The following is a 23906-nucleotide window of genomic DNA, read 5'->3' as shown; positions in this document are numbered from 1 at the left end:
GTCCATCGCACGAGCTGAAGTACGCGAAGTGGGTAATCAGCGCAAGGATACAACCGAGATGCAAGGAAGGGCATAGAAAAGGACACCATGAAAAGCTCAGGGTCCAATGTTCACTTAAAGTACTTGTTGGGGAACGGTTGGCTGGTTCGTTTTCAAGAGATGGAGATTCATTAGCAATTGGTTGATACCATGATAAGATGATTCGCAATTTCAAGTATCATGTTACATATGTACCGTCCCGCCACTGCTTCATTTCGATTGTGATGGAGCTACAGCCGTTCAGTCAGATCCAAATCACAATTTCCTAGAATTTTTAAAGTCCAATCATGAAGTCCATCAAATTATTCAAATATCGGTTCAATGGCAAACAGCGATCAAGCATCAAATCCATTATTTCAATTAGTCAACGCCCGGTCCAATCATGCGTGAAATCGTGTAAGTCTGTGTGGTTGCGTATAGTCGGCGAGTGTCAAATTTCTTCCTGGAACGACCGTAGTGAGATTGTAAAAAGGAGGACTAGTACTGAATAGAAAATGAAGAAGCTGAGATTATATAAAAACGGTCGGAGTTATGATTAGCTCAGGCCCTAACGCAATCGCCGATGTTCGTGTAAAAAATGCAAAATGCGCTAAGTAGGGCTCGCATTCGAAGATTCATTCTCCATTTCAGCAAGTTTTCCCGATGCCTTTTGCAAACACTGCCATCTCACTCCGCTGAAGCCTACAATACTATTGAATGCCTTATCCCTTCCCCTCATATTTTCGAGTAGTACAACCACGTGCCCATTTTGTCTCGCACTGTGCATATCGCCACCAGCTTCCCCACGAAACTTCAGCTCTAGTTTATCTTTTCCGATAGTCATTTTCGCGAGTGGAGCTAATAGCAATTCCTTCGTCTGTTGTTTTGACATTTCGATCAACTCACTGTATGGTTTATTGAACGTTTTGCAGGGCAATACGTTAGAAACTAAAGCTTCAAAACGAATAGTTTTGGTAGAAATTATGAGATGTCCTGGGACATGATGCAAAGTGCAACGAAATGACAGAAGATCTTTAGATTCTTCATGCATAGTGCCCAAACCAAAAGCTCGAAAATACATCGTCTCGGCTTTGGGACTATTCGCATCGTTGCCCACTGGCCCCACCATCACCTCCGGACTTCCGAATCGGTCAGTTGGATTCCCCAATGCGTGCTGGTTGATTTCTTTTAAGGCAGAAGAAGCACGTTCCTGAAGATATTGGATAGACCATTCTGGGTACGTGGGAATATCCCAAAAAGCCCACTTGAGCGGCGAAACAAGCAGGCGATACCGGGGATATAAAGAGCTGATAGGCCAGCAACCAAAAAATATAAGACCGACCACAAACCAGAATACCTTCATGGTGAACTGCATTGAAGCACATGCACTAAGTAGAAACACGGCTAAAAAGAGGAAAAGAGAGTGAAATGTGTTCTTCGGGCGGCGAAAGTGAATGAAACTGTCGTAGACCTCAAGTAAGTTGGCCAAATCCGCAATTTGTAACTGTAGATATGGGCCGAGTTTGTCCAAAAGAGGGCCTAGCCAGTCTTTGTTTCCATGCTGGCCCATGAGCTCTCCGGCCTTCAGAGCTGTAGTTCCTCGATCAATATTTCTTGAAAATTCATCCCGCAACGCGGACACCGATGATGGGTAATAGTAGTTCTTTGCAGTCGCGTAGACAATATACGCATACTGAACACAAAAAGGTTAGAGAAGATAATGTGTATCCGAAGCTTACTTACCAAGAATGACATGATGTATGATGTGTACCAAAGCAATAGATATGATATCAACCATTTAGATGTTCGCCATTGGTCCTCCCATCGGTAAATCTTCCTGATATCTACTGCGAATTCCTGCAATGGAGCACTAACTATGATCAGTCTTTCTACGTGTCTGCGGAGAGTGTCGATATCGAAGGGAAGTTCTTCAAAATCATCGATGTATTGCGCGGCGAAAGGGCGTGAGCCATGAAGAAGTTTCTATTGATTACTTAGAATGAGGTTGATGATTTCAAAACTGTGCAGACTCACATATCCAATCCATTTTTCCCAATTAAATTCTGTGAACCCATGATCGTCTTTCCTTTCAAAATGTTGAATGGGCGGGAATGGTGTAGGAATATTATCAACAGCTCGAACACGGTGAACATGTCTGGCGGTAACCCAAGCAACACGCATTTCCTCTCGAGTTCGCTGGATTTTGTCAACCCTCTTTTCGAAGTAGTCAATGTTATTTAGATGGTCCTCAATCGCATCCTCATCATTGCCAGCATGTTGAGCGTCCTTGGCTTGCTGTAAACCATCGTGGGCTTCAAGGAAGTCAAAGTTTGCTTGATTTGAGAGATATGGCCGACTTTTGGCCAGTTTCCCCGCAGTCTGTCTTGTGGCTTTCGATTTGATTGACGCGATAGGGTGAGCTATAGCGTCTGCAGTCCCCTGCAGGACGTTTTTGGTTCTTTCTACTCGCGATCCATTTCCCAATCTGGAGGTATTTAGTACCTTGTCTGCGTCAAAAGCTGGGCTCCGATTGATCTCTTCCACTACAGCGTCGAAAAATTCGTCCTCTTCATTATCTTTGGAAGTGAAATTGCTACCGTCAATCCTCAACAGGCGTTTGGTCTTTTCCTTTGCTTTTGATCGTATGTCATCGGGTTCATTGTGAAGTGATGAATCACTCAAGATTTGGGAAACCAGAGGTTCCTCATTACGCATCATAATCTTTTGTTTGGTTTCGTCGCAGTAATTACCTGGCTAGGTAAAGGATATCGTTTGACTCTGATCATTCTCGGGCTCGAAATATATTTATCGACCTTCTCAAAGGTGACACCAATGGTGATGATACCAGTATCTGAATGTAAATACAGGTATTTTCCAATAAATCAAGAAAGGCAATTGCCTCTATATTACTGCGAGGCTGAACGAGGCTGTATTGCCTCTGATGACGATGCCGTCGGTCGGCTTTGTTTATGTTGTTTGAACTTGTGAATTTTGCGGAGCTAACACTCCGTACGTGGAAAGCTTGGTTGTGGCTGAAGCTACCCCACCAGCATTCTGTGGCTCAAGATATCAGGCTCAGGCTCAGCCTTACCTGAACTTATCTTTGCTCCGAGCCTCTACTCTATTCTCAAGATCGACCTTCAATATTACCTCAGATTTGGACTTGTACTTTATGAAGTCACTATGTCCCCTTTTCAGGCGTGTTTGCAACACGAAGAGCTCATTATGTCGCACCCCCAAACGATCTCTCCTGACGCTGGCGATTGAGACTTCGTGCGATGATACAAGCGTCTCCATTGTAGAGAAGCATGCAAATAATTCTGCCACCTTACACTTCAATTCCAAGGTTACATCGGACAACAGATCATTTGGGGGAGTGTGGCCTATCGCAGCACATGAGTCTCATCAGAAGAATTTAGCGCAATTGGTGAAAGAAGCTATTAGGACTTTACCTCGACAAGAATCCACAGATGCATCATTTGAGAACACTATAGCCGTCGCATCACATCATGGATCCAAGTTATACAAAAAGCCAGATTTCATCACCGTAACCCGAGGCCCAGGGATGCGAGCGAATCTCATCACTGGTATTGATACTGCGAAAGGTTTGGCTGTGGCATGGCAAATCCCTCTATTAGGTGTGAACCATATGCAGGCCCATGCTCTAACGCCACGAATGGTATCCGCCCTTGAAGCGGGAAACAAAACTGAAAACGAAAAGTATGAGAATGATCCTGCCTATCCGTTCCTCTCTTTGTTGGTTTCTGGTGGACATACCATGCTTGTCCATTCTCGTCAACTTTGCGACCACGAAATCTTGGCAACAACCTCGGATCTTGCGGTTGGAGACATGGTTGACAAAACAGCACGAGATATTTTACCAGCTTCGGTAATTGGGTCTGCATCGGATGTCATGTATGGACGTGTCATGGAAGAATTCGCATTTCCCAATCCCAATTCCACCTATGATTACGAGCCCTCTCAAAAGAGTATTGCACAGATTCCAAGGCCAACAAAATATGAATGGACATTAACACCTCCCTACATGAGTACTGGTCATCGTCCATTAAAATCTTACAATTCAGAATTCTCGCTTTCTGGTGTCGGAAGCCAAATTAAGCGCATTATGAACCGAAACCCAGAAATGGATGTTGTAGAAAGGAGATTACTTGCTCAAGAGACTATGAGAATCGCATTTGAACACCTCGCTTCTAGAGTGATTCTAAATCTTGAGCGCCCAGATTTGAAGGAAACAAAAACCCTCGTTGTCTCAGGAGGTGTTGCTGCAAATCAATATCTGAAGTATATATTGAGGTCATTACTAGATGTTTGGGGGCACAAGAATATGAGGTTGGTATTTCCACCTCCAAGATTCTGTACAGACAATGCAGCTATGATTGGGTGGACAGGTATCGAAATGTGGGAAGCTGGCTGGAGGAGCGATTTGGATATACTGGCGGCTAGAAAATGGCCAATTGACCCCAGAACCGAAGGCGGAATACTTGGTTTAGATGGCTGGAAGAATGAAATTGTTTAGGTTAGCTGTCAAATTCTCCTTCTGTCGCCGTTCTTCAATCGTATGGCGATCTTATCTCCCGAGCGTCGATGTCAAAAGATCTGCGCCGAAATTGCATTTTGATATCTCCTCAGCTTCTGCCTCGTCTTCCCTTGGACATCTTCTCCTTACCGAGTTTTGACTTTCTATCAAGCTTCAGAACCTCTTTGATCGATGTAACAGTATCTAAAACGCCCCCACCCCCTCCTCCCCTTCAAGTTTTGAAAGATGCTCAACGATAGGTAGCTTAATTCACAAAGTGTAAATCAGCGGTCCTGTTTGATGTGCAAAAGCAAACTCAACCCTCTGTTGAGCAAAGAGATTAGCAGGTCCCATTTTAAGAAGGTGGATACAGGATTTGGTAGAACGGAGATATAGTTTGCATAATACCAGCTCCCAAGTTCCAGTGTGGTTTGCATTATCCTTGATAGCTCTTTTTGTGCAATTATTACTCACTTTAGGGTGTTGGATGATTGTTAATTAAAAAACAGAGGGCTGGTGGAGTGAATTTGTTTGTTATTAGTAAAGGTAGTTCATTATTGAAGGGTTTGTTTGGGTTTGACATCCTCGTCTAAAAAGATAGTGGGAGGTCTAAGGAGAGATCGGTGTGAACAGTAGGTCTGATATCGTTGTGAGCATTTCTTGAACTAATTAATTCTAAATGGAGCATTCCCTCCATGAAGTATTCATAGATTTGTCCTGATTGTCATTGTTATCTATGGACTCAAAATATGGTCAAGTCGTCTTGCTGCAGTCTTTTGTTGTCTTTGTTATGATTGTTTGCCTTTTGCCATTAGCATCTATTTTGCCAACCCGAAGTTTATAGATTGACTCAGAGCAAACTATTTGGGAAACATCACAACATCTCTGCAGAGTTTGCGCAAGTGATAATTTGTATGAGTAAGAATGAACTTATGTGACTAGGACTGGCTATATATCTGGATCACTTTACTCAGTAGTTCTTCCTTCTTATAGATATCAGACAATATAGCCTTATGCTTTCTGCATATATAAGATCTGTACACCTAATAATTCAGATTTTATCAAACTAGACGGGCACTAACAATAATAGTCGGCTCTTTAAGCGGCCGACTACTTCAAAGAAACTGATGCTAGTGTTTTGAAAAATCATCTAGTTAGATCTTCCTTGCTACTTTCACATTGGATATGAGATTTCATCATCTCATTTCCTCATTCGATTGCTCATTTCTCCGTATAGTTGCACATTTATCCATAGTAGTGGTAGTAAATTCGAATCGAATCATCTGTCTATCTACTCATTTCTTTATAAAATTGCCGAAGTACTCCCAAGATGAAGAAATCATTCACCATCATGATACTAATGTTTAAACTTGACTCGAATCTGTCTATATTAGGCCCTCTTCCCGAGCACAGAATGCACAATTTGTGATTAGTTTTTATTTTCTGTCTACAAAAGCAGCTTTCGGAACCACACATTTTCTATCCTACAGCATTACAGCAAGTTGTACATTTAGGTAATTTTATTAATCCTTCCCTCAATCAACCTAACAGACAATTGTCTTCGAGTTCTTTGGCTAATGCTCTCATTTGTTATAGAGTTCGCCTGTTTTGTACCATATACCGACTAAAATGCCTACACCACCTGGCTCTGGCTCTCAAAAGGATAGGAAAGATTCTCTATCAGGAAAACCCACAGTTCCATCATCATCTGGACCAAAGAAACCTCCTCCCGTCACAGCTCAGCCTGATGAAAGGCTACCTGCTGCACCTCTTATCTTCGATAACACTCCACAACAATCATCTGTCAATGATGACCAACAAAATGTCCGAGACGTTGCCACAGGACATAACTCAGAGGTTATACGTCCTTTCAATCTACCAACTCTGCCATCTCAGAGGCTCAATCCACGAAATATTTTTGCCGATCCCTTCAAATGGCAACCACTTCCAGGATAGCCTTTGAGTCCAGTTCATGACAGCTCTCTACCACAGAATATCTGGAGACCACAGAGCTGCGCGAGATATAGCAATACTAGGAATGATAGTGCAGCTCATGCCAATCCCTTGGGTCCAGACATCTGGAAGCCGCAAAGTTATGCAAGGGATGGTGATAGAGACAGCCATGGTTCCCGTCTTTTCACTCCTACTCCAAATCCTCGAGGAGCAAGCTCAAGAATGAATCAGGTCAGCTATAATCAGCAACGACCCCCTCCCTTAGCACATGCTGTCCCACCAACCATCAATAGGTCCACCCAACGACTCCCTCCATTGGCACCAGCTGCTCCAAAACCAAACAAGACGTATGCTCTACAGTTTTCTTCATCATCAGAGGCTAGACAACCTGCGAAAATCAAATCTGCTCCTCACCTTCCTATACCATCGCAGGCTAATTTAACTGCCAACATCAGCTCGGCTACAAGGCAACCCTTATTAACACCAGCTGTCCCACAAAACCCTCGATCAACACAAGATGTTCCACATCCCAACATCAACTCCGCTGCACAACCACCGGTAGTAGATCCCACTAATACCTTCGATTACATTCCCTCCGAAAAAGCCGAAGAGCTCCGAGATAGACTCTTCAAACTTACCTCTGACTACCAGCGTCTCTACAGCGTTTTCATGTCTAGCGGAGACGCCAGTCCCAATGCTGCTCGCTGGAATTCAGTCGACATCGATCTTCCATACCTCTTCGAAGTTCGTCAACAAATCATCAATTTCCTGGTTGCTACGGAGAGATTCGAAAATGGAGAAGAGATGAAAGACGTGCGGGGATTTAAGGAATCTCAGAAATCTTTTTTCAAGAATTTGGAGGAGGTTATCAGTGTTGCTGTTGAGAGGATGACTTGGTTGAGGAGAGATCTAGAGGGTCTGGATGGGTATGCTTATCAGCATCAGAACTGGTATTATCAGGTCATTGGAAATAATCCGCGGAGTACTTGTTTGCCTTCTGCGAAGGAGGATGAGAAAGTTGAGGGTGAAGATGCTGGAAATGATGGAAATTCTGGAGATAATAGAGATGGTGGAGAATCGATTGACAAATCTACAAGACATGGCAATGAACATGGTAACTTGGTGTCTCCATCCTTGGACTCCGAAGATGAAAAAGAGATGAGAGCGGAGAAGCGCATGAGGATGTAGTTTTGAGGGACTTGGTGTATTGTTTGGGGTTGTTTCTGGTGGTCCTGTTTAGAAATTGAACTATCATTGGCTGTAACGTTCTCCTAGATACTGGTTATTTAGATTTCTTCATTGTTTCTTTAGCATGTTTCTACACTTTCTTTTTGGGATGCCAATTAGTATTCTGGCACATTTTTTTCCAACGATCTGGAGAACTAAAGGGAGGATTTGTTGTAGCTCTAGATACATATGATAATGAAAGGGCTTGGCAATGAGAATCTTCTAAAAAATTAGCATTCAGGCTATTCGAAATGCATGACTTCCAAACAAGAGTGATTAAGAATAGATGCTATAGTATTATCAAGCTAACATTGAGTACATGTCCAAAGGCAAATGAAGAAATCTAGAATATGTGAAACCCCTCCTTTTTTTTGGCTTTTATCGCTATGAAACGCAGAAAAATAGATTCATCCAACGAAATAACTAATCAAACTGGATACATAGGGAAGTGTGATATCTCGTTTATGCTAATCACTATAAAGAAAGGGCATTGAGTAGAAGTGAAGATCAAACTAGGAAAAGTTTAGACACCGGCAGAGTACTCTTGAAGCACCAGAATAGCTCCACAATTTCAAAACTAAGAAACATTTCGATGATGAGACAACCGTCGTGCATAAGACGAATGCAGGTTGCGGGTATAACGCGCCAGTTAATCCCAGGCTACGAATTAACACTCCTCGAGACGGAGAAGGAAGTTTTCTTGCCAGCGCCCAAATCTAAAGCCAGCCTCTCTGCACTCATTTGAAAGTACTATGGCATCCAATTGTTTCCATCCCGGTTGCCCGAGCCACAGATACAGGAAATTGATGACTTTGTGATAAGTATCTTCCAAAACAGAGCCACGCTCTTCTTTAGAATGATCTTTCACCATATGATTGAAAAAAAGCTCTCGGTGAAAGCAGCCGTTGACCTGGAACGAACATAACATGCAATTTTTTGTTCCATCGTCTAGATATTGACGATCATTACCTGTGAAGAAGTTTCTCAGAAGCTCCGATCCTTGACGGCGATCAGAAAGTTGATGGGTGAGAATGTGCTGTTGCATCACGCGCTTGTGGTCGAGATCTTCATCATCAGCTGTGAGTCGATAAGTACAGCCAATTGGTGCCAACGGGCAAACATCAAGACTGCTCAAACACAAACGATGAAGCCAGAATGGAATGGAACGGGTTCCTAAGACTTTCTTATTGATGAATTCAAGATTGGGTTGGGCATCGTCGCCTGCATAATGACTCTTGGTGAGATGATCAATTAATCCTGGGATATCAAAGGGTGCAGACTGGCAATTCTCAATAAGGCACCGATAACTTCGCGAGCTATCATGTTTTCGGAAGTGTTCCATGAACTTGTCTGCTCTTTTGAATGGCTTCGTAGTTCGATGACACCCATAAACTGGACAGACTACCTGGAAGTTTTGCAAGTGGATATTCTTCATATGTCGCTGGCGTCTTGAAAAATATTTCATTAGCTATGCGTTCGATTTTTATGATGCCAGGAAAATCGGAAATATCAATGAGTAGGTAGATGAAGAACGATATTACTGCAACGAGTCAAGTTACTTACTCATAATCGCGCGGGAAACTCTTGTTGCACCCTGGGTGGTGGCAACTCAATCTGCCCTCTAGCCCTCTGAGAGGAACCTCGTGAGATCTGATATTTTAAGTTTTAGCAACAATCCCGGTTTTACATGTCATTGCTACTTACCCATCGGTTGCTCCTGATAATGTTTGGGGACTTGGTAAAACTAATGGTGCAGTGGCTATCTGGCCAGGAATTTTCTCATTATTGACGAATGGAGTCGGTGAAAACTGTTTACTTATATTACCAGCTTCTATGAAGCCAGTCATCGAAACCTCGACATTAGGTTCTGCCGGAGAAAGTTCGTTCCAGTCGCCTGAATTGAAGTCGATCGGCATATAATCTTGAGGCTCTGGTACAAGCGTAGCAGCATATGAAGTGCTCAATAGTGTAGTGTTCAAGAATGCTGGTAATGCTAGCTCATAACTTTCACTATTCTTTCTCTTCAAAAGATCGGTATTATAATCTGCGGCAGCACCGAAGTCGTATGATTGCTCGTCAATATCGTTATTCTGTCCCCTAAAGAGTTCGGCATTATGATCTGCTGCAGCACCGAAGTCGTACGCTTGATTACATTGTCTGGAGTAGCCCTAAAATTAGCGTGTCTTTTTTTTTGGCCACTCACCTGGAATAATCCAATGATTCCAAAGTAAGAAGTCGCCCTGCAGGGCTTCCGGCGTTGGTCTCCATCTAATTGGAGAGAAGTTGCGAAAATAAGCAGCCACAAAAAAATGAGGCGAGCAAGCGAGTTTGATCGGTGAACGAAGTTCTGCGTAAGAAGAGAAAAATGAGTGCCAAAACTTCGAGAAATGGTAGTGGGAACAAGCTGGTATCTTATAATTATTATGTTGAAGACAGACCCTGCAATGGGGCGACGGCATGGATGCAGAAGACGGGCCAAGCCCTACAAGAACATTGGGAGGCTTGCATAGATCACGTGTATTCCACTTCCTAAAAGGGTCACATGCATAATCTTGGTAGGTTGTGAGATATTAAGTCAGCATTCTTGTTGAAGTACCATACGTGAGTTTCCATTTGTCACTGCAATTGCTCGTTGTTGTTCTAAGAAAACTACGTAGGTAGGTACTCAATATTTCCACGGGTCTAAATGTTGGACTCCTCAACTATCATGACGTAGTTCGAGATTTAATGTCTTATGCAGTTGGTGCATTGCGGTTCGCATACTGCCAGAGAGTCCCAACAAGTTGTTGTTCTGGAGATATGTTTGAGTTGATACTTGGTCGCATATGCGCAATGGATCACGGAGACAGCGAAAGGTACCAAAACATTTTAGTCGGTTTGGCTTTAAATCGACTATTCACTTCAAATAATTTCTCCTAATACAATCATGTTTCGAAGTAGTAGCTAAGTTCTATAATTTGACAAGGCTCTATGATACTCCTTCCTTGGACTGCATGGCATTGTTGCTCGTCGTCTCAATCCATAATAGCGCGGGGCAATCGAATGATCTCGAAAGATATAGTGAATACATGACCATGCACATCTTAATTGAAATTGAAATCTGAGTTTAGATTTCAGAAAGCTGTCACAAACCTCTCCCAGTTTCTTGCTGACGGACAACTTGTCCGTACTACCGGCCATGAACAACTTTACTTCATTTTTAGCTTCATATAATGAGCTTGTCGAGCAGTGGCAAGAGCGACTTCGTATCCTAAGGGACATAGAAGAGAAAGCAGTGGAGTTTCCAGAACTTATGCGGATGATTTGGATTTTCAAACAGTCTTGCGTTGAGTTTCAAAATTTTCAGGTTTGTTTGTGGGGCTCTCCGGCAATGGGACTGTAATACTAATTTTTTTCAGGCCAAGCTGAATTACTTCAGCGCAGAATCTCTATCTGGTGATCTCTTCAATCACTGGCAAGAATTGAGCTCTGATTATAATAAGATTCGAGCTTGTTTTGCTGCTCTTGAACTGAGCGTGGACAAGTATCACCACTCCCGAGCAATGGCTGAATCGTCTCCTCATACTTCAGTCGATCTATCTCGACCATTTGTCAAATTTTCCAATATTCATAACAGCAAATCCAATGCGGCCAAAATGAGAGGCTCAAGAATCCTTAAGAAGAAGTCAAGAAAGCTCATAATTTCCATTCCGATTCATACAATCGAAGGTTCATTTTTCGACGGGACCAAAAGAGCGCGGATTGTAACAAGAGAGTCGGGGGAGTTGACCTTAATTCTTCAAGTGAGCAAAGAATATCTAACTTTGAATGCGCGACCTTCACTAGATATGGAAGAAGAAATGCGACTTTGTGAGTACATCAGGATTCTTTTTATCATCATATCTTAATTGATTCTGACTTCGAATTATAAAAGCTATTTTGCGCCATCAAAAAGCAGGGGAAGAAGAAGCACGGAAACAAGCAGAAGCAGTTGTGGAGGCAGCGCGGATAACAGCGATCAAGAAAGCAGAATTTAAAGCAAAAGTTCAAGCCGAATATGAAGCAGAGTCCCAGGCAAAAGCTGCAGCAGAATCTCAGGCAAAGGTTGAAGAGGAAGCTCAACTTCAGCAGGCCACCAGCCAACTTCCATTCAATTCTGATGACTCCGTTAGTCCAGAGAGCTGCAAGAGGGCCATCAGTAATGGTAGTATGCCTGAACCAATGTCAAGATTTCAAGCCCCTGGCATGGAAGAAATTCGACAAGCTCTGATTACTACCACGAACCAGATGTATCTCAGTCATAAACGAACAGCAAAAGCTTCCATGATCAAGCGCCGAGTTAGGAAGGAGTTTCAGCTTGGCAAGAACTTCTTTGAGGAGAATGATTGGCCAAAAAGATGTGACATAATCATCTTGAGGGCATTCAAGGAGGCCTGGGTAAGTCTTCCGTCAAGCACATGTCAGGCACAATACCAAAGAGGCTTTAAACTACAGTGAACTAACTCGCTTGGTGTCATGAGTAGCATTCCGAACTTGTGGGATATTAGATTTAAATTTCGGAAAAAACCTCGGAGATCTTTTTTATTTGAAGTGAGTGTTGTTGAGATCACAAGATCTTTCTTACCCATACTGATTTCTCATTAGGGCTCATTCACGGCACTGCTAGGTTATCACTTGGAATTGGTGGCAGAAGTTTATGGAGTTAAGCGATCATTATTGTTACTTGCTAAGAATCGCGTCTCTATCTTTTTGCGATTTGTGATCACCGCTGGGAAAGGCATTTCTATACAGAATATTACATACCATCAATGGGAGAAGCTCATATAAACATAATTTTGAAAGGCAACAAGCATAGTTGATATGAATCTGATCAAAAGATTTTTTCTTTGGTGGAGAGTGCAATTGCAGGTATATGTTGTGGACTGAACTTGACCCCGCCTTTGATGACACCGATTCACTTTGCGCCATTCCGAGAATTCTGAAGATAATATCTCTCTTGGGAAATAAATACTCTTTAGAGACTTCAGGACACCAAAAACTCACTATCGATCTACCATACAATTTCTTTCTCATACATATCATACGCCGCCAAATTTCAGCCAATGTATATACAAGATTGATCCCTCAGACAAGACTCTCGTCCGCTCTCAGATCCCAATTTCCTCATACCACTAATCAGGTTGGTAAAGCAAATATTTCACTCCATAAAGATCAATATTGACTTTTTGACTTTAGATCTTTACCATTGAATCATTCGCCGACTTTCACATCGATCAAGTAATCCGAAATCTGCCTCATGTCGATAGATAACCTCATCGTTAAATTGCGCTACAGTAAAAGCCAGCGCGAAATGATTGAAAATATTTTGAATATGGAAGGCATTGTAGCTCGAGAAGATGGCGCTAAAGTTCAAGCTATCAGAGATAATAAGCAAGACATTGCACCTTCCAAATTGCCCCTGGTCAAAGAAAAGCTATTACGCATTCACAGATACTTGCGACGTGTTAATGATGATGAGAAAAATAGAGAATGTCTCCGTATCATACCAAGGGTACTTCAGCGTTTGCAAGAGTTTAATGACAGAAAGGGGGGAACAGGGGGATCGAGTGGCCCGCATCAACTTTTCGAGCAAGTAAGAGATACGCCTGAAGAGGTTGAGGATGCCACCACCAATACCCACCACCAAAACGAAGATCCACAGCTCGAAATTGTGAAATTGATAGCGGATAATAAGAAGTTAGAGGCTGCAAACAACGAATTAATTTGTGACGTCGACAAGAATGAGGCTGAGCTTTCAGAACTTAGGGAGGAGGTGGGACGAATCAGAGATAATAAGAGTCAGCTGGAGGATTTCACCAACAGCCTAGAGGATTCACGCAACTCCACGGATAGAGCTCTCAATATCTTGACTTCCCTCAAGAAGAAAGACAAGACATACCGGGAGCGCGTTTTCGCATTGAAGAAGGAACTGAAGGCATGCAAAACAGAGAGAGACGAGGCTCTAGTAAACCTGGACCGTCAAACCGAGAGCTTCGAGAATGAACATGCGGCTTTGATTGATGATAACACAAAGCTAAAGGGGAGACTAACAAGCTTCAAGAGAAAATTGGATGATGCAATGGCGGATGTGGAGGATGCTACTCCTTATAAAAAGAGGTAGACCACAGCGTTCTTCGAGATACCAGCTGCCAGTGATTCTTTCACAATTATGGTCTAGGTTTATTTGCTTTGGCAACATTCTTTGAAGGTTGATTCAAAATTTCTTTCAAGAAGAGTGTTGGTGTTACTCGCACTTACAGTTATTTTAGTTAAAGGGTTAGCGACACTAGTTTAGTGCTTTAATGCTATGAATTTCTGATTACGACATCCCAAAAAACACTTCCAAATTTCGATTCGGTGCATAGACTTTTGTAGTAAAATTGATACCTAAGTCAGTTGGGGATTTCGAGGCCGATATGAGACTCTATCTTTCTGAAGTGAATCATGAACGCTTGCCTAGATAGCGCAAGAGCGAGGATTCAGATTTTGAATCTCATCACGCGATATAATGGCGTTCTATAAATTGATATCTAAGAAATTTTACCGAAATTTAAATCGGGTCGTCAGCGTGTATGGGACGATATCAACGAGGCTATCACCAAATCTACCCGATGCTTGATCGCTTTATGTGCATTATCCAAGGAGACACACTGCTTTGTTTATAAACCATATATTGCTGTATTAGAAGATACGAGCAAGTCATTTCTGCTTGAGAATATCGTGTTTCTCTTTGGCGGTCTGCTACAGTGAAGTATTTTCATTGTTCCCAGAAAATTTGATTTGAAAGTGAATATGTTCAACGCGTCGAACTAACTTAAATAACTCCCAATAAACATTCACAATAACCTCCACAACAACGCGCTTTCGCACCTTTGCTATTTCACAAGGCTGCGTTCAGACATATTTTTGTGCCATAAATCGAACCTTGCCTATCAAAAATCGAATAAGCGCATGTTACCCCTCTTTCCTTAAAATGAAGCAATCCTCCAGCCGTATGCCTAGTCAGCCGACAGACCAACCCAGCAACGCCATACACAGACTATCAGAAGTGCTACCTCGATTTGAATCCCTCACCGCATCCTCAGCAGCCAATCAAGCCAAAACCGAATATCGACGAGGTGAATTTCTTGAGCAGTTAGTTAGCCAGAAATATCCGGCAGTGGTGGCCGAGGAGCACATTCAATTTATTCGTGATTCTTTCACTAGCTTCAACGACCAAATTAAAAAACTACATACGGATGTACCAAGAGTAATCCAGAGACTGAGAAGAAGTGCTAGAATTGGTAATATCGACAATGATACGAATGCTGAAACGGATGGGGAGATGGCTATGGATGTTGATGACAGAAAAGATAGCGACTATAATGAAGATTGTGGGGTTATATCTCATCAGCTTACCGCAGAAGAAGAGGCAGAAGATGAGGAACGCTGGCTTCAAGCAGTCAACGCCCTCCCAAAGGAAACGACTATGACCAAGTACTTTATAGAGATGGGCTATCAAATGCCGCCTTCTCCGCCAAAGGAGGAATCGAAGGTACAAGATCAGCAAGAACTTCAACTCCCTAGGCGTAAGACTCACTCAAAGAAATGGGTCCCGAGTCTTATTAAGAACAACAAACGCGCCTCACTACCACCGGCATGTACCGAGCAGCGATTCGATGATGCATCACTACACAATACTGTACCAAACCAGAATGCTGATAAAACTGGCAATCTGGCATGGCCAAGAGAGCCGTCGCATTCCAGCTCATCAATGCCTCCTCTCAAGCGTGCGAAGACGGTGTTTTCATCCTCTGGCAGATCGAATTTTGGAGCCAAGCAGCCCCCTCGCTGTGCCTCATGTGTACAGATGAAAAAAAACTGCGATCGTAAGACTCCTTGCGGAAGATGTTCTAGCATGCGCGATTACAAAGTTTGCATTCCATACTGGAGAGATTTGCAAAGAAATTTGGAGGCAGAGCAATGAGAGTTGGGATTCTGATTCTGGGTGCGCGTGTGCACTTGGTGTGAGTCTTTTGCTTTTGGTGTTTGGGGAATAAGAGAACTGATTAGATTACTAGTAGGCTTCATTTTGTTTCTCCGTTGAATACCATAGGCCACGATGATGTTAATGAAGTACAGGGGCGAGATTCTTGTGATCTTTTCGATAAGCTGCAGTGTCATTGGCGCATCTCTCACCTTCCTTATTCGGGGTATTCATACACAAAAAATGGACAGATGATAATTTCATGACTTTTTACAGGCCAGCTTAACTAATAGAATCACTCAGGAATAGCCGTCAATGTGGTGGCGTAGAGAGTAATGTTTTCTTCTTTCGTATCCTTTCCTTCGTGATAGGTGTTTCATCTCTTCACTCACATAATTTCAGATTATTCTGAGTTTCTTGGCGTTTATGAGAGTAATGTAGAATCGTAGATAGAATGATATTGCGATGAAATATGATGTTGATGACATCGGTATCCAATGTAGCAATGCAGTGATCTTCTGCCGTTGTTTGAATAGGCCGATAGAAGCAGGTCTCATGAACAACAATTCGATCAGGCACAATCTCTTTTACATCTAGGGCAAATAATCCAGGTTATACCCGGTGATCTAGAGGATTCCCACGTTTGCTGTAGCTCACAAAATCTGAGAAAGCAAACAATCTAGGATACATATGAATCTTTAGATTTAAACATCTACAACTACATACCTTTCCCACATTCAAATTTATTAGTGAGATATCTGCTCGGAACCAAAGCAACAATGGATACAAATACTATCTCACCACTTGCAAAATTCCTAGATGTGATACCACAAGGCTGATCTCTAATCTGCCACCATCGGGCCCTCTTAGTGCCATCAACTCTCCCAAGCAAGTGAATCAGTCTTTAATTTTGAATTTTTTGCCATTCTGTCTTTACTCTCACTTATCGGTCCATGCACTGTGCCCGTTCACTCCAAACAGTCCTCCTGAAATACGCGAGTCACATCACGCTAGCCCACAATGGAACTGCTGTTTATTTCTTATTGGTGAAGCGAAATACTATAAAATTAACCACGCTAAATTGAATTCCAGACCTTGGTACAGTACCGTTGGTTAAACAATCCTCATACCCGACTACAACCTTTTTGATTTGATTACCCACAACCATCTCTGCAAGAGACTTCATACAATCCAGAACAATCTGGTAATCTTCACGATGGTTTCCTCAACCTTTTCCGACATGTTAAAATCTCCTTACCACCCTGATCACATTTTCGGCGACGAAGATACATGGTACGATGCACCCGCCGACTTACCACACCAAGAAATTGAAGAATATTTTGATGCTCTCAAGAACCAGAATCTTCGTATCGGTTTGGCTGTGAGTAATCTAATTCATTTGATCTTACCTCTATGAAAGTTATCCTTCCTAACAGAGAAAAAGACCAACAGATTTGTCAACAATCCAGAACGGAATTATTGGCCTGTACTACCTACAGCCACTCTCCGTAACGATATCGACACCTTTGTTACAGAAGAAAATCTTGGTAATGATGATCCGGAATACATTCAACTTCAGGCCATATGCGCAAAACTTTCGAACTTGCATGAGACTCATGAGCGTGACATCGAGGTAGAAGACCATACGATCAATATGACGCTCCAAAAGCTTTGGGCTGTTGGAGAAACCTTATACGAGCCGGATAATATCTATACTGGCTCTGATTATAAGAGAAAGAGAGATTTGGTCTTGGAGAGAATTAATGAGTGTTCTCGGACAAAGGAACGTCTTGAGAATGAATATATCGACACCGTATCAAAGCTTTCAAAGGAAGCGCGGGCAATCTCACAAGAATGGAAGAGGGAACGTAGAGAGAGCGAAGACGAATTGGCCGAACAACAGATGCGGGCGAACAACTCAGATACACAACGACGTCTCCAGGATGCATTGAGAGAGAAGGCGATATTGGAAGGCACATTGATTGTTTTTCAAGCCGATAACGAGTTACTTCAGACCCATTTAGATCGATTTCAAGAAGGTTATAACCATCTTCGAAGATTGAGAGACGGTGTGTTGGGAGAACGCAATCAGACCATCAATCGTGCGATCGAAGAACGAAACAACGAACGACTTCGAGTTCGAAATCTTCAAGCCCATATCGGGGTTCACCGTGAAGTGATTATTCTCGAAAGAAGTCGACGAGATATTGCGCGAGAGAACTGCAGCGGGTTGCTGAGAAGTCTGGATATGGCAAGAGGAGAGTTGACATCGGTCAGAAGAGACCTGTTGGAGGCCAGAAATAGGGCAGATGATTTGAATCAAGGCGTTGATCTACTCAAGATGAGATTGAGTGATCAAATAAACTGGAGTGATGAGCTGGAGATGAATGCAATGCAAGGAGAGGTATTCAACAGAATGACTAGAACATGGGAGCCTTCAGTTTATAAGCGTAGACTTGAGGAGTATGAGGATCGCGAGATGGAAGAGAGAACAGCAAAGCGTGCGCGCAACTACTAGCGGTGTGATAAATGATGGATATGGTTGATGTATTTCCTTAACGATAGATAGATGAGATACTCAAGAATATTATACGATAAATTGTCTTTTTTTTCATTGACACCACAACCGATTCTTTCAAGATCTTATTTCCTTTCTGTCTGCCATAGTCAGACCTGCAATGTACTTGAGTCTATCATTGCATGTCATATGAACAAGAATGGTTTTGGATTCAGGCACTCATGCCAATCCTCCCCCCCCCCTCCCCCCAGGAAAAACATTTTATCAAGAAGCAGAGCAAGCTTTCCAATTTATACACTACACGGAAATATGACTTACTTTTATATACATACGCCGGGTGACATGGACTGGAAACACGGAACTACTGCTTCAACGTTTATCCTTTTGAGAATTTGAATGCAAATAGGTTCCGCTTGGCAGTCCAAGGGTTTCCACGTGTAGGATCTCACAACCGCCGGAGTCTTTCCTCGTTTATATTCCGAGTTCATCCTAGATATTAGCTCTCTACCATTTGTTAGTTGTTGCTCAATTTTCACATTATACCATACACCTGTCCCAATCAGTAACATCATCTACAGCTGTGTCAACGAAAAGTCTGACTGCTGTAGAAGAACTAACGGTGAATCACATGGCTAACCATCACCATGATAAGTCCTAACCAATACGGAACCTTGCCGTATGCTCGAGAGGCAAATAGAATGATTATCAAATGGACCATGTTGAATAATACGGCATTTTCATTGTCGCTAATCACTCACAAACAGCCAGCGTCGCTGTACTATATATAGGACCGTATTGAAGCATGATCTTCCATCTAGCTTAAAGGTATTTCTTTGCACCAATTTGATTCTGATTCTTTACAATAACTTTCTTGACATTAATTCGACTTGATAATAGAGAAAACTTACTTTACGATTCCAACACTTGAACACAACATCTCTTCACAATATCTAACAAGATACTTGTCGAGTTCAACACACCACCGACGATATAATACATCGATTGTCACAATGTCTACTTCTCTTCAACTGAGAGACGCCGCCGCACAAACTGATGAAGATATATTCTTCGATACTCCTGAGGAGTTATTCGAGGACGCCTTAGAGGATCAAGAGGTTAGATGCATTGTAAGTTTTCCCGCACTCCCTGGAGATATATCATTTTTCCTAACTGCTTTACAGGAAACACATCCATACCTTGCCAATCCAGACAAAGACCACTATCCAGATCTTCCAACACTTTTCCTCCGAGATGAAATCCAGAATTTCAATTATCGGGAACCAGCCCCTTACGATGTGGATGATTCTGAGTATGAGATGCTTATGGTGATTGAGGACTGTCTCACCAATTTACAAGAACAATATGAGAGAAAGATGAGGAAGGAAGACAGCTGTTTTAGACGGATTATGACTCTCTATGATGAAGTTATCAACCGTCCACATGATCCTTCGAAGATACTTAAACGTGAAGCTCTCAACAAGGAGAGAACACTGTATTTCAGACGCCTGAAAGAAATTACCAGGATTCAGGCACTTCTGGACAGAGAGTATTTGGTTGAGTTTACGGAACTCAAAAACGAAGCAGTTGCCATCATAGATAAATGGCATTCAAAACAAAGCTCGCTGGCTGCAGTACCTCAAAAGCTGGTCGTTGAAGAACATATTCGCTGGACATTGCTTAGACAAAAGCAACTTGAGTACGTTCATGATAAGACGAAAGATCTAGTCAATGACCAGGCTAACCGAATCCGAGAACTTGAGTATGCACTCGCGGTAGCCCAGCAAGCACCAGCAGCTGCTCCTTTCATCTATCAAACAACAACTAGTATGACCCAAGAGGGAATTTTGGCTGACGCAAATAACATGACCGAAGAACAAGTGTTGGCTGACGCATATAAGATGATGTATCAGCAACGAATGGACCACGTCGGCCAGAATATTGTACAGCTCAATGCACATATTGCACAAGTTGATGATGTTGTAGTTCCAAATGGGCAAGAGCAAGTGAGTGCGGAAGAAATTTTTGCTCAAGCTCAAGGACCACATGACTTCCAGAACGAAGGAAATCCAGATCTCGTGACTGATTCTAGAGAGATTCACAGTTCTCCAATCGCAGATGGCCAGCTAGAGTCCCACGAGGAAACCAACATCCCTGAATCACGGCAACCATGGAATTCTCAATGCCAAGAAAGGACAAAGCTCGTGGCTAATGCTAAGAAAAATGACGATGATACCGTCTCAAATGGTCAAACTGAAATAATCGAAGAAGGAGAAATTGCTCAAGTAGAGCAGTCAGTTAATTTTCAACAGCAGAAAACTCTAGAGCCAGATACAAATCTTCCTCAGGATCAGTCTAACTTCGTGACACCCAATGGCCAAGAAGAGCCAATCACTACTGGACCCAACATTCTCGAAGGACAGGAACATGTTGATGACAGCATCCAAGACTTCCAACAGCCAGCATATCCTCTAACTAACCCCCATCTTAATGCTTCAGTCCAGATTGTTCCAGATCGACAAGTGAATCAAAACAGCTACGTCAATTATATGGAATACGAGAACGATCCAGGCCGCATGTACCCCTTGCATTCCAGCGACCCAATCAAGAAAGCATGGGCCAGAAAGAAGTTGGATCTAGATTTTGAGAAGAAGCAGAAAGATACAATAGATGAAATTATGCAGACAGGAAGAAACGAGGCTGCATTGAAGAAGTGGGCCGAGACAGTTAGTGGTCTCTCGCAAGAGATTTCACCACATCGCCGTCCTTCAACCCACATTATCAAGGACTTCGAAGAGAACGAAGAATCTGATGATGAGTATGGCCGAAAACGCACCTATGGCACATACGAAGAAGACGAGGAATGTGAGGAAGAACACAGTAGAAAGCGTGTTCGCCCAATTACCCAGGTAGGTTCATCATTGCTTGACTATTGTGAAGAATTCTTGCTAAATGAAATGCAGATCACTCGCGGTACTCCGGCGCCTTCAATTGTTTTTGAACCCACACCGGACGATTCTGCCGGTGAAGAAATGTGGGAGGAGCCAGCTGCCGGATATGTTGGTCACGATGGCGTGTACTATGACCAAGATGGACGATGCCAATACACGCAGGCTTATGCTGGACAAGAATATTTCGATCATGATGTCAACGACGGCGGCTACCCTGTCCACCAGTATACTCCACATCAACCCCAGCAACAAAGCCCAAGCCCTTCAAATGCTCCTGTTTCCCGCATTAGATCATACGTTTCGAGAGTTACTGCCACTAAGCGCAATGGCTCAGCACCTGCTAGACTTAGCAGGCAACGAATGCTACGAATTCAATGGAATCAATGGCAGAATAACCTAACTACCCCAAGATAGGATGCTAATGACTATATGGGAGTTCGGGTCGAGAAGCTGTCGCGGGCTTGATTATGGGGGCTGGGAACTGGCTATGGATCGCAAAAGTAATGACGAGTTATGTCGAAGGGACTCAATAAAATCATTCTGCAATTAATAGGGATCTTGTAATGGTGTTAGGGTATGAAGGCATTTTGGACATAAAGGAGATGAGTGTTGGAAAGTGGTGAAATTTGGTGGTGGTATTTGACTTGTGGAACGGACTGGGACGTAGAAAGGATAATACTGTACAAAATTGGTGTATGTATTGCGGTGAATATGTTTTGCAAAGGCATCTGGGGCAATAAGACTTTGTGTAGTCATTATGAGGAAGTCTGGTAGCATGGGCATATGTCTGTTGGTAGATCTTTCATGGCAGCCCTCAGTTTACACAAGGTAGGAATGATTTCTTCTTCCTACCTCTCAGTTTTGTTGGTTCTTTCCTGTTGAATTTTCGTTTGATTCCTAAAAAGCGGCAGGAATCATACATGTATATGTATCTAAATAGCATAAAAGGAAGGAACTACCTTCTCCCAAAAAATACATATTACAGTCCAAATCTTCTTTTGCTTAAACTCGTGAACAATAATTGATCAATTCTTCTCATCTCAACCATTCACAATCACTTTTGGTAGAATATACATTAAATACTCCGTTCCTATTCGAAATAGTCATCATCGCTTAATCCTCTCAAACGCCAAGTCTAAGCTGCACGATGGCCGAACTAACTGAGTGCCCCAAGCCTTCCTTCTGGGCTGTCTTCATAGGACTGGCTGAACAAGCTGTCTGGTATGTTTCCATTGTGCCCAGAAGAGAATAAATTATCACCAAGACATTCATCAGGCTAACTATTAGTCAATAGTGACCCCTCAGAATTCAGCAATAAAGAAATTGCGGAAACGGTTGCCTCACTCAGTATTCAGAGTACAATTTCTCCGTTCCCATTTGAGCTTTCACAAATCATCACGATGGTACTCGGATTCATGGTACTAATGCAAACATCCCTGCTCTCGAGTCCATCCAATCTTATGTGGTTGATAAAATCTATCTTTTCGATTTTACACAGATTCATCTTGAAACCTTACATTACGCTCTATAAACTCGTCGGTCCCTGGAAACTTCTTTATCTTGCCGTCGAAACGTTGTCAATTTTCCTTCTCATCGCTTTCTATTATCTATACCGTGGTTCTATTGCAGGTTTGGGATGCGGAGTCAAATTTCACAAACCTAGAGAGGCCCAAAGTATCACTGGTATTCCGAACATTTCTTCAGATTGTCAACTCAGAGAATGCACTATCTATCTCTCGGCATGGTGTAACAAGCCTTTCAACTTGAAAGCCATGAGGGCCAACCTGGAAAGAAAGTCCGACGATAAAATAGAGGTTTATAAAGGAGACCAAAAATTCTATTTGGGATGGAAAAGGAGAATCAGTTCTACTTCTACGGAATTCATTATAATATTCAAAGAGATGGTAGGAGATCTATGTGCTCGTTTCAGATGGACTCATGCGGCTCTTCTATTGCTGCTTGTGTTGGTCATACAGATACCAGCTGTCTCCACGACTGCTCGATTAATACCAGGAATTATTCTTCAATGTCCCGGTTGGACAGCAGGAGTATTTCTCACTTGCTACCGGTATATGGAATCAGCTGTGACAGCAAAAGCCCAATTAATACCAGGAATTTACGATCAATCCCTCGTTGCGGCGAAAGAAGTACTCCGCCCCAGCTACCAGTATATGAGAGAAGTCTTTCAGGAGGCTACGGCGGGCCTTCGTGATATTAGCTATGAAAGTATGAATGAAGAATTCCTCAAACAAAGACGGAGCGAATCTATGCGAGCGGTGGAAGTAGGCGATGGGTATGAAGTTGTTCATGACAGTAAACAAGCTTACGTTACACGCTTCCGGAATGCCAATAAGATAGTGCGAGATTGTTTATTCTTTTTGCTTCGGGTTTGGTTTCTTTATAGTTTTGTGCCATGGATTTTTTATCTTCTGCAACGAAGATTTCGCGGAGCTGGAGATAGACGTCCGGAGGCAAGACCTTAGAAGCAAAGAAAAGGCAGAAGAGAGTGGATGTTTGGTTCTCAAAACGCCTGTATAGGCCAGCGAGTTATGAACTAGGTCTAGGATGAGATCTTCAGAGGGATTCATGCTTGAAGTTCGCGTCAATAATGATTGTTGAGCTAGTAAATAGAAAACAATAATAGCGTTGGAAATATTAATAATTGTGTCTTCTGCTGACAAAGTGCTGTGACATCAGTGACTGGAGAAAACTGGGTGGTGC

The 23906-nt window shown here is 42.6% G+C and overlaps 9 protein-coding genes across 9 annotated transcripts; 7 read left to right on the top strand and 2 right to left on the bottom strand.

The window, feature by feature from the left end:
- Positions 1-628: 628 nt before the first annotated feature.
- On the bottom strand, positions 629-2733 carry Bfra_011517 (uncharacterized protein; the record flags this gene model as incomplete). The annotated part of the gene is made up of 3 exons (XM_037341844.1): positions 629-1711; positions 1762-2001; positions 2053-2733. The coding sequence occupies 3 exons, from the start codon at positions 2731-2733 to the stop codon at positions 629-631; spliced, it is 2004 nt and encodes a 667-aa protein (XP_037194701.1).
- A 457-nt stretch (positions 2734-3190) lies between these two features.
- Bfra_011516 (putative glycoprotease family protein) lies at positions 3191-4555 on the top strand (the record flags this gene model as incomplete). Its single annotated transcript, XM_037341843.1, has 1 exon — positions 3191-4555. One exon carries the CDS (start codon positions 3191-3193, stop codon positions 4553-4555), a length of 1365 nt encoding a protein of 454 aa, XP_037194700.1.
- Positions 4556-6184: 1629 nt separating this feature from the next.
- Positions 6185-7696, top strand: Bfra_011515 (uncharacterized protein; the record flags this gene model as incomplete). Its single annotated transcript, XM_037341842.1, has 2 exons — positions 6185-6412; positions 6512-7696. 2 exons carry the CDS (start codon positions 6185-6187, stop codon positions 7694-7696), a joined length of 1413 nt encoding a protein of 470 aa, XP_037194699.1.
- Positions 7697-8402: 706 nt separating this feature from the next.
- On the bottom strand, positions 8403-10003 carry Bfra_011514 (putative transcription factor c2h2 protein; the record flags this gene model as incomplete). The annotated part of the gene is made up of 4 exons (XM_037341841.1): positions 8403-9183; positions 9299-9385; positions 9440-9892; positions 9939-10003. 4 exons carry the CDS (start codon positions 10001-10003, stop codon positions 8403-8405), a joined length of 1386 nt encoding a protein of 461 aa, XP_037194698.1.
- Positions 10004-10913: 910 nt separating this feature from the next.
- Positions 10914-12541, top strand: Bfra_011513 (uncharacterized protein; the record flags this gene model as incomplete). Its single annotated transcript, XM_037341840.1, has 4 exons — positions 10914-11081; positions 11134-11584; positions 11649-12151; positions 12359-12541. The coding sequence occupies 4 exons, from the start codon at positions 10914-10916 to the stop codon at positions 12539-12541; spliced, it is 1305 nt and encodes a 434-aa protein (XP_037194697.1).
- Positions 12542-13064: 523 nt separating this feature from the next.
- Positions 13065-13874, top strand: Bfra_011512ib (uncharacterized protein; the record flags this gene model as incomplete). The annotated part of the gene is made up of 1 exon (XM_037341839.1): positions 13065-13874. One exon carries the CDS (start codon positions 13065-13067, stop codon positions 13872-13874), a length of 810 nt encoding a protein of 269 aa, XP_037194696.1.
- Positions 13875-14726: 852 nt separating this feature from the next.
- Positions 14727-15719, top strand: Bfra_011512ia (uncharacterized protein; the record flags this gene model as incomplete). Its single annotated transcript, XM_037341838.1, has 1 exon — positions 14727-15719. One exon carries the CDS (start codon positions 14727-14729, stop codon positions 15717-15719), a length of 993 nt encoding a protein of 330 aa, XP_037194695.1.
- Positions 15720-16935: 1216 nt separating this feature from the next.
- Bfra_011511 (uncharacterized protein) lies at positions 16936-18237 on the top strand (the record flags this gene model as incomplete). Its single annotated transcript, XM_037341837.1, has 2 exons — positions 16936-17100; positions 17140-18237. 2 exons carry the CDS (start codon positions 16936-16938, stop codon positions 18235-18237), a joined length of 1263 nt encoding a protein of 420 aa, XP_037194694.1.
- A 1010-nt stretch (positions 18238-19247) lies between these two features.
- Positions 19248-23668, top strand: Bfra_011510 (uncharacterized protein; the record flags this gene model as incomplete). Its single annotated transcript, XM_037341836.1, has 5 exons — positions 19248-19364; positions 19419-21143; positions 21198-21491; positions 22385-22406; positions 22491-23668. The coding sequence occupies 5 exons, from the start codon at positions 19248-19250 to the stop codon at positions 23666-23668; spliced, it is 3336 nt and encodes a 1111-aa protein (XP_037194693.1).
- Positions 23669-23906: the final 238 nt, after the last annotated feature.

The sequence above is a fragment of the Botrytis fragariae genome (assembly GCF_013461495.1).
Source record: "Botrytis fragariae strain BVB16 chromosome Unknown tig00000037, whole genome shotgun sequence".
Lineage (NCBI taxonomy): Eukaryota > Fungi > Ascomycota > Leotiomycetes > Helotiales > Sclerotiniaceae > Botrytis > Botrytis fragariae.
Note: the sequence above shows the minus strand (reverse complement) of the source record. Positions and strands in the feature narration are given on the sequence as shown.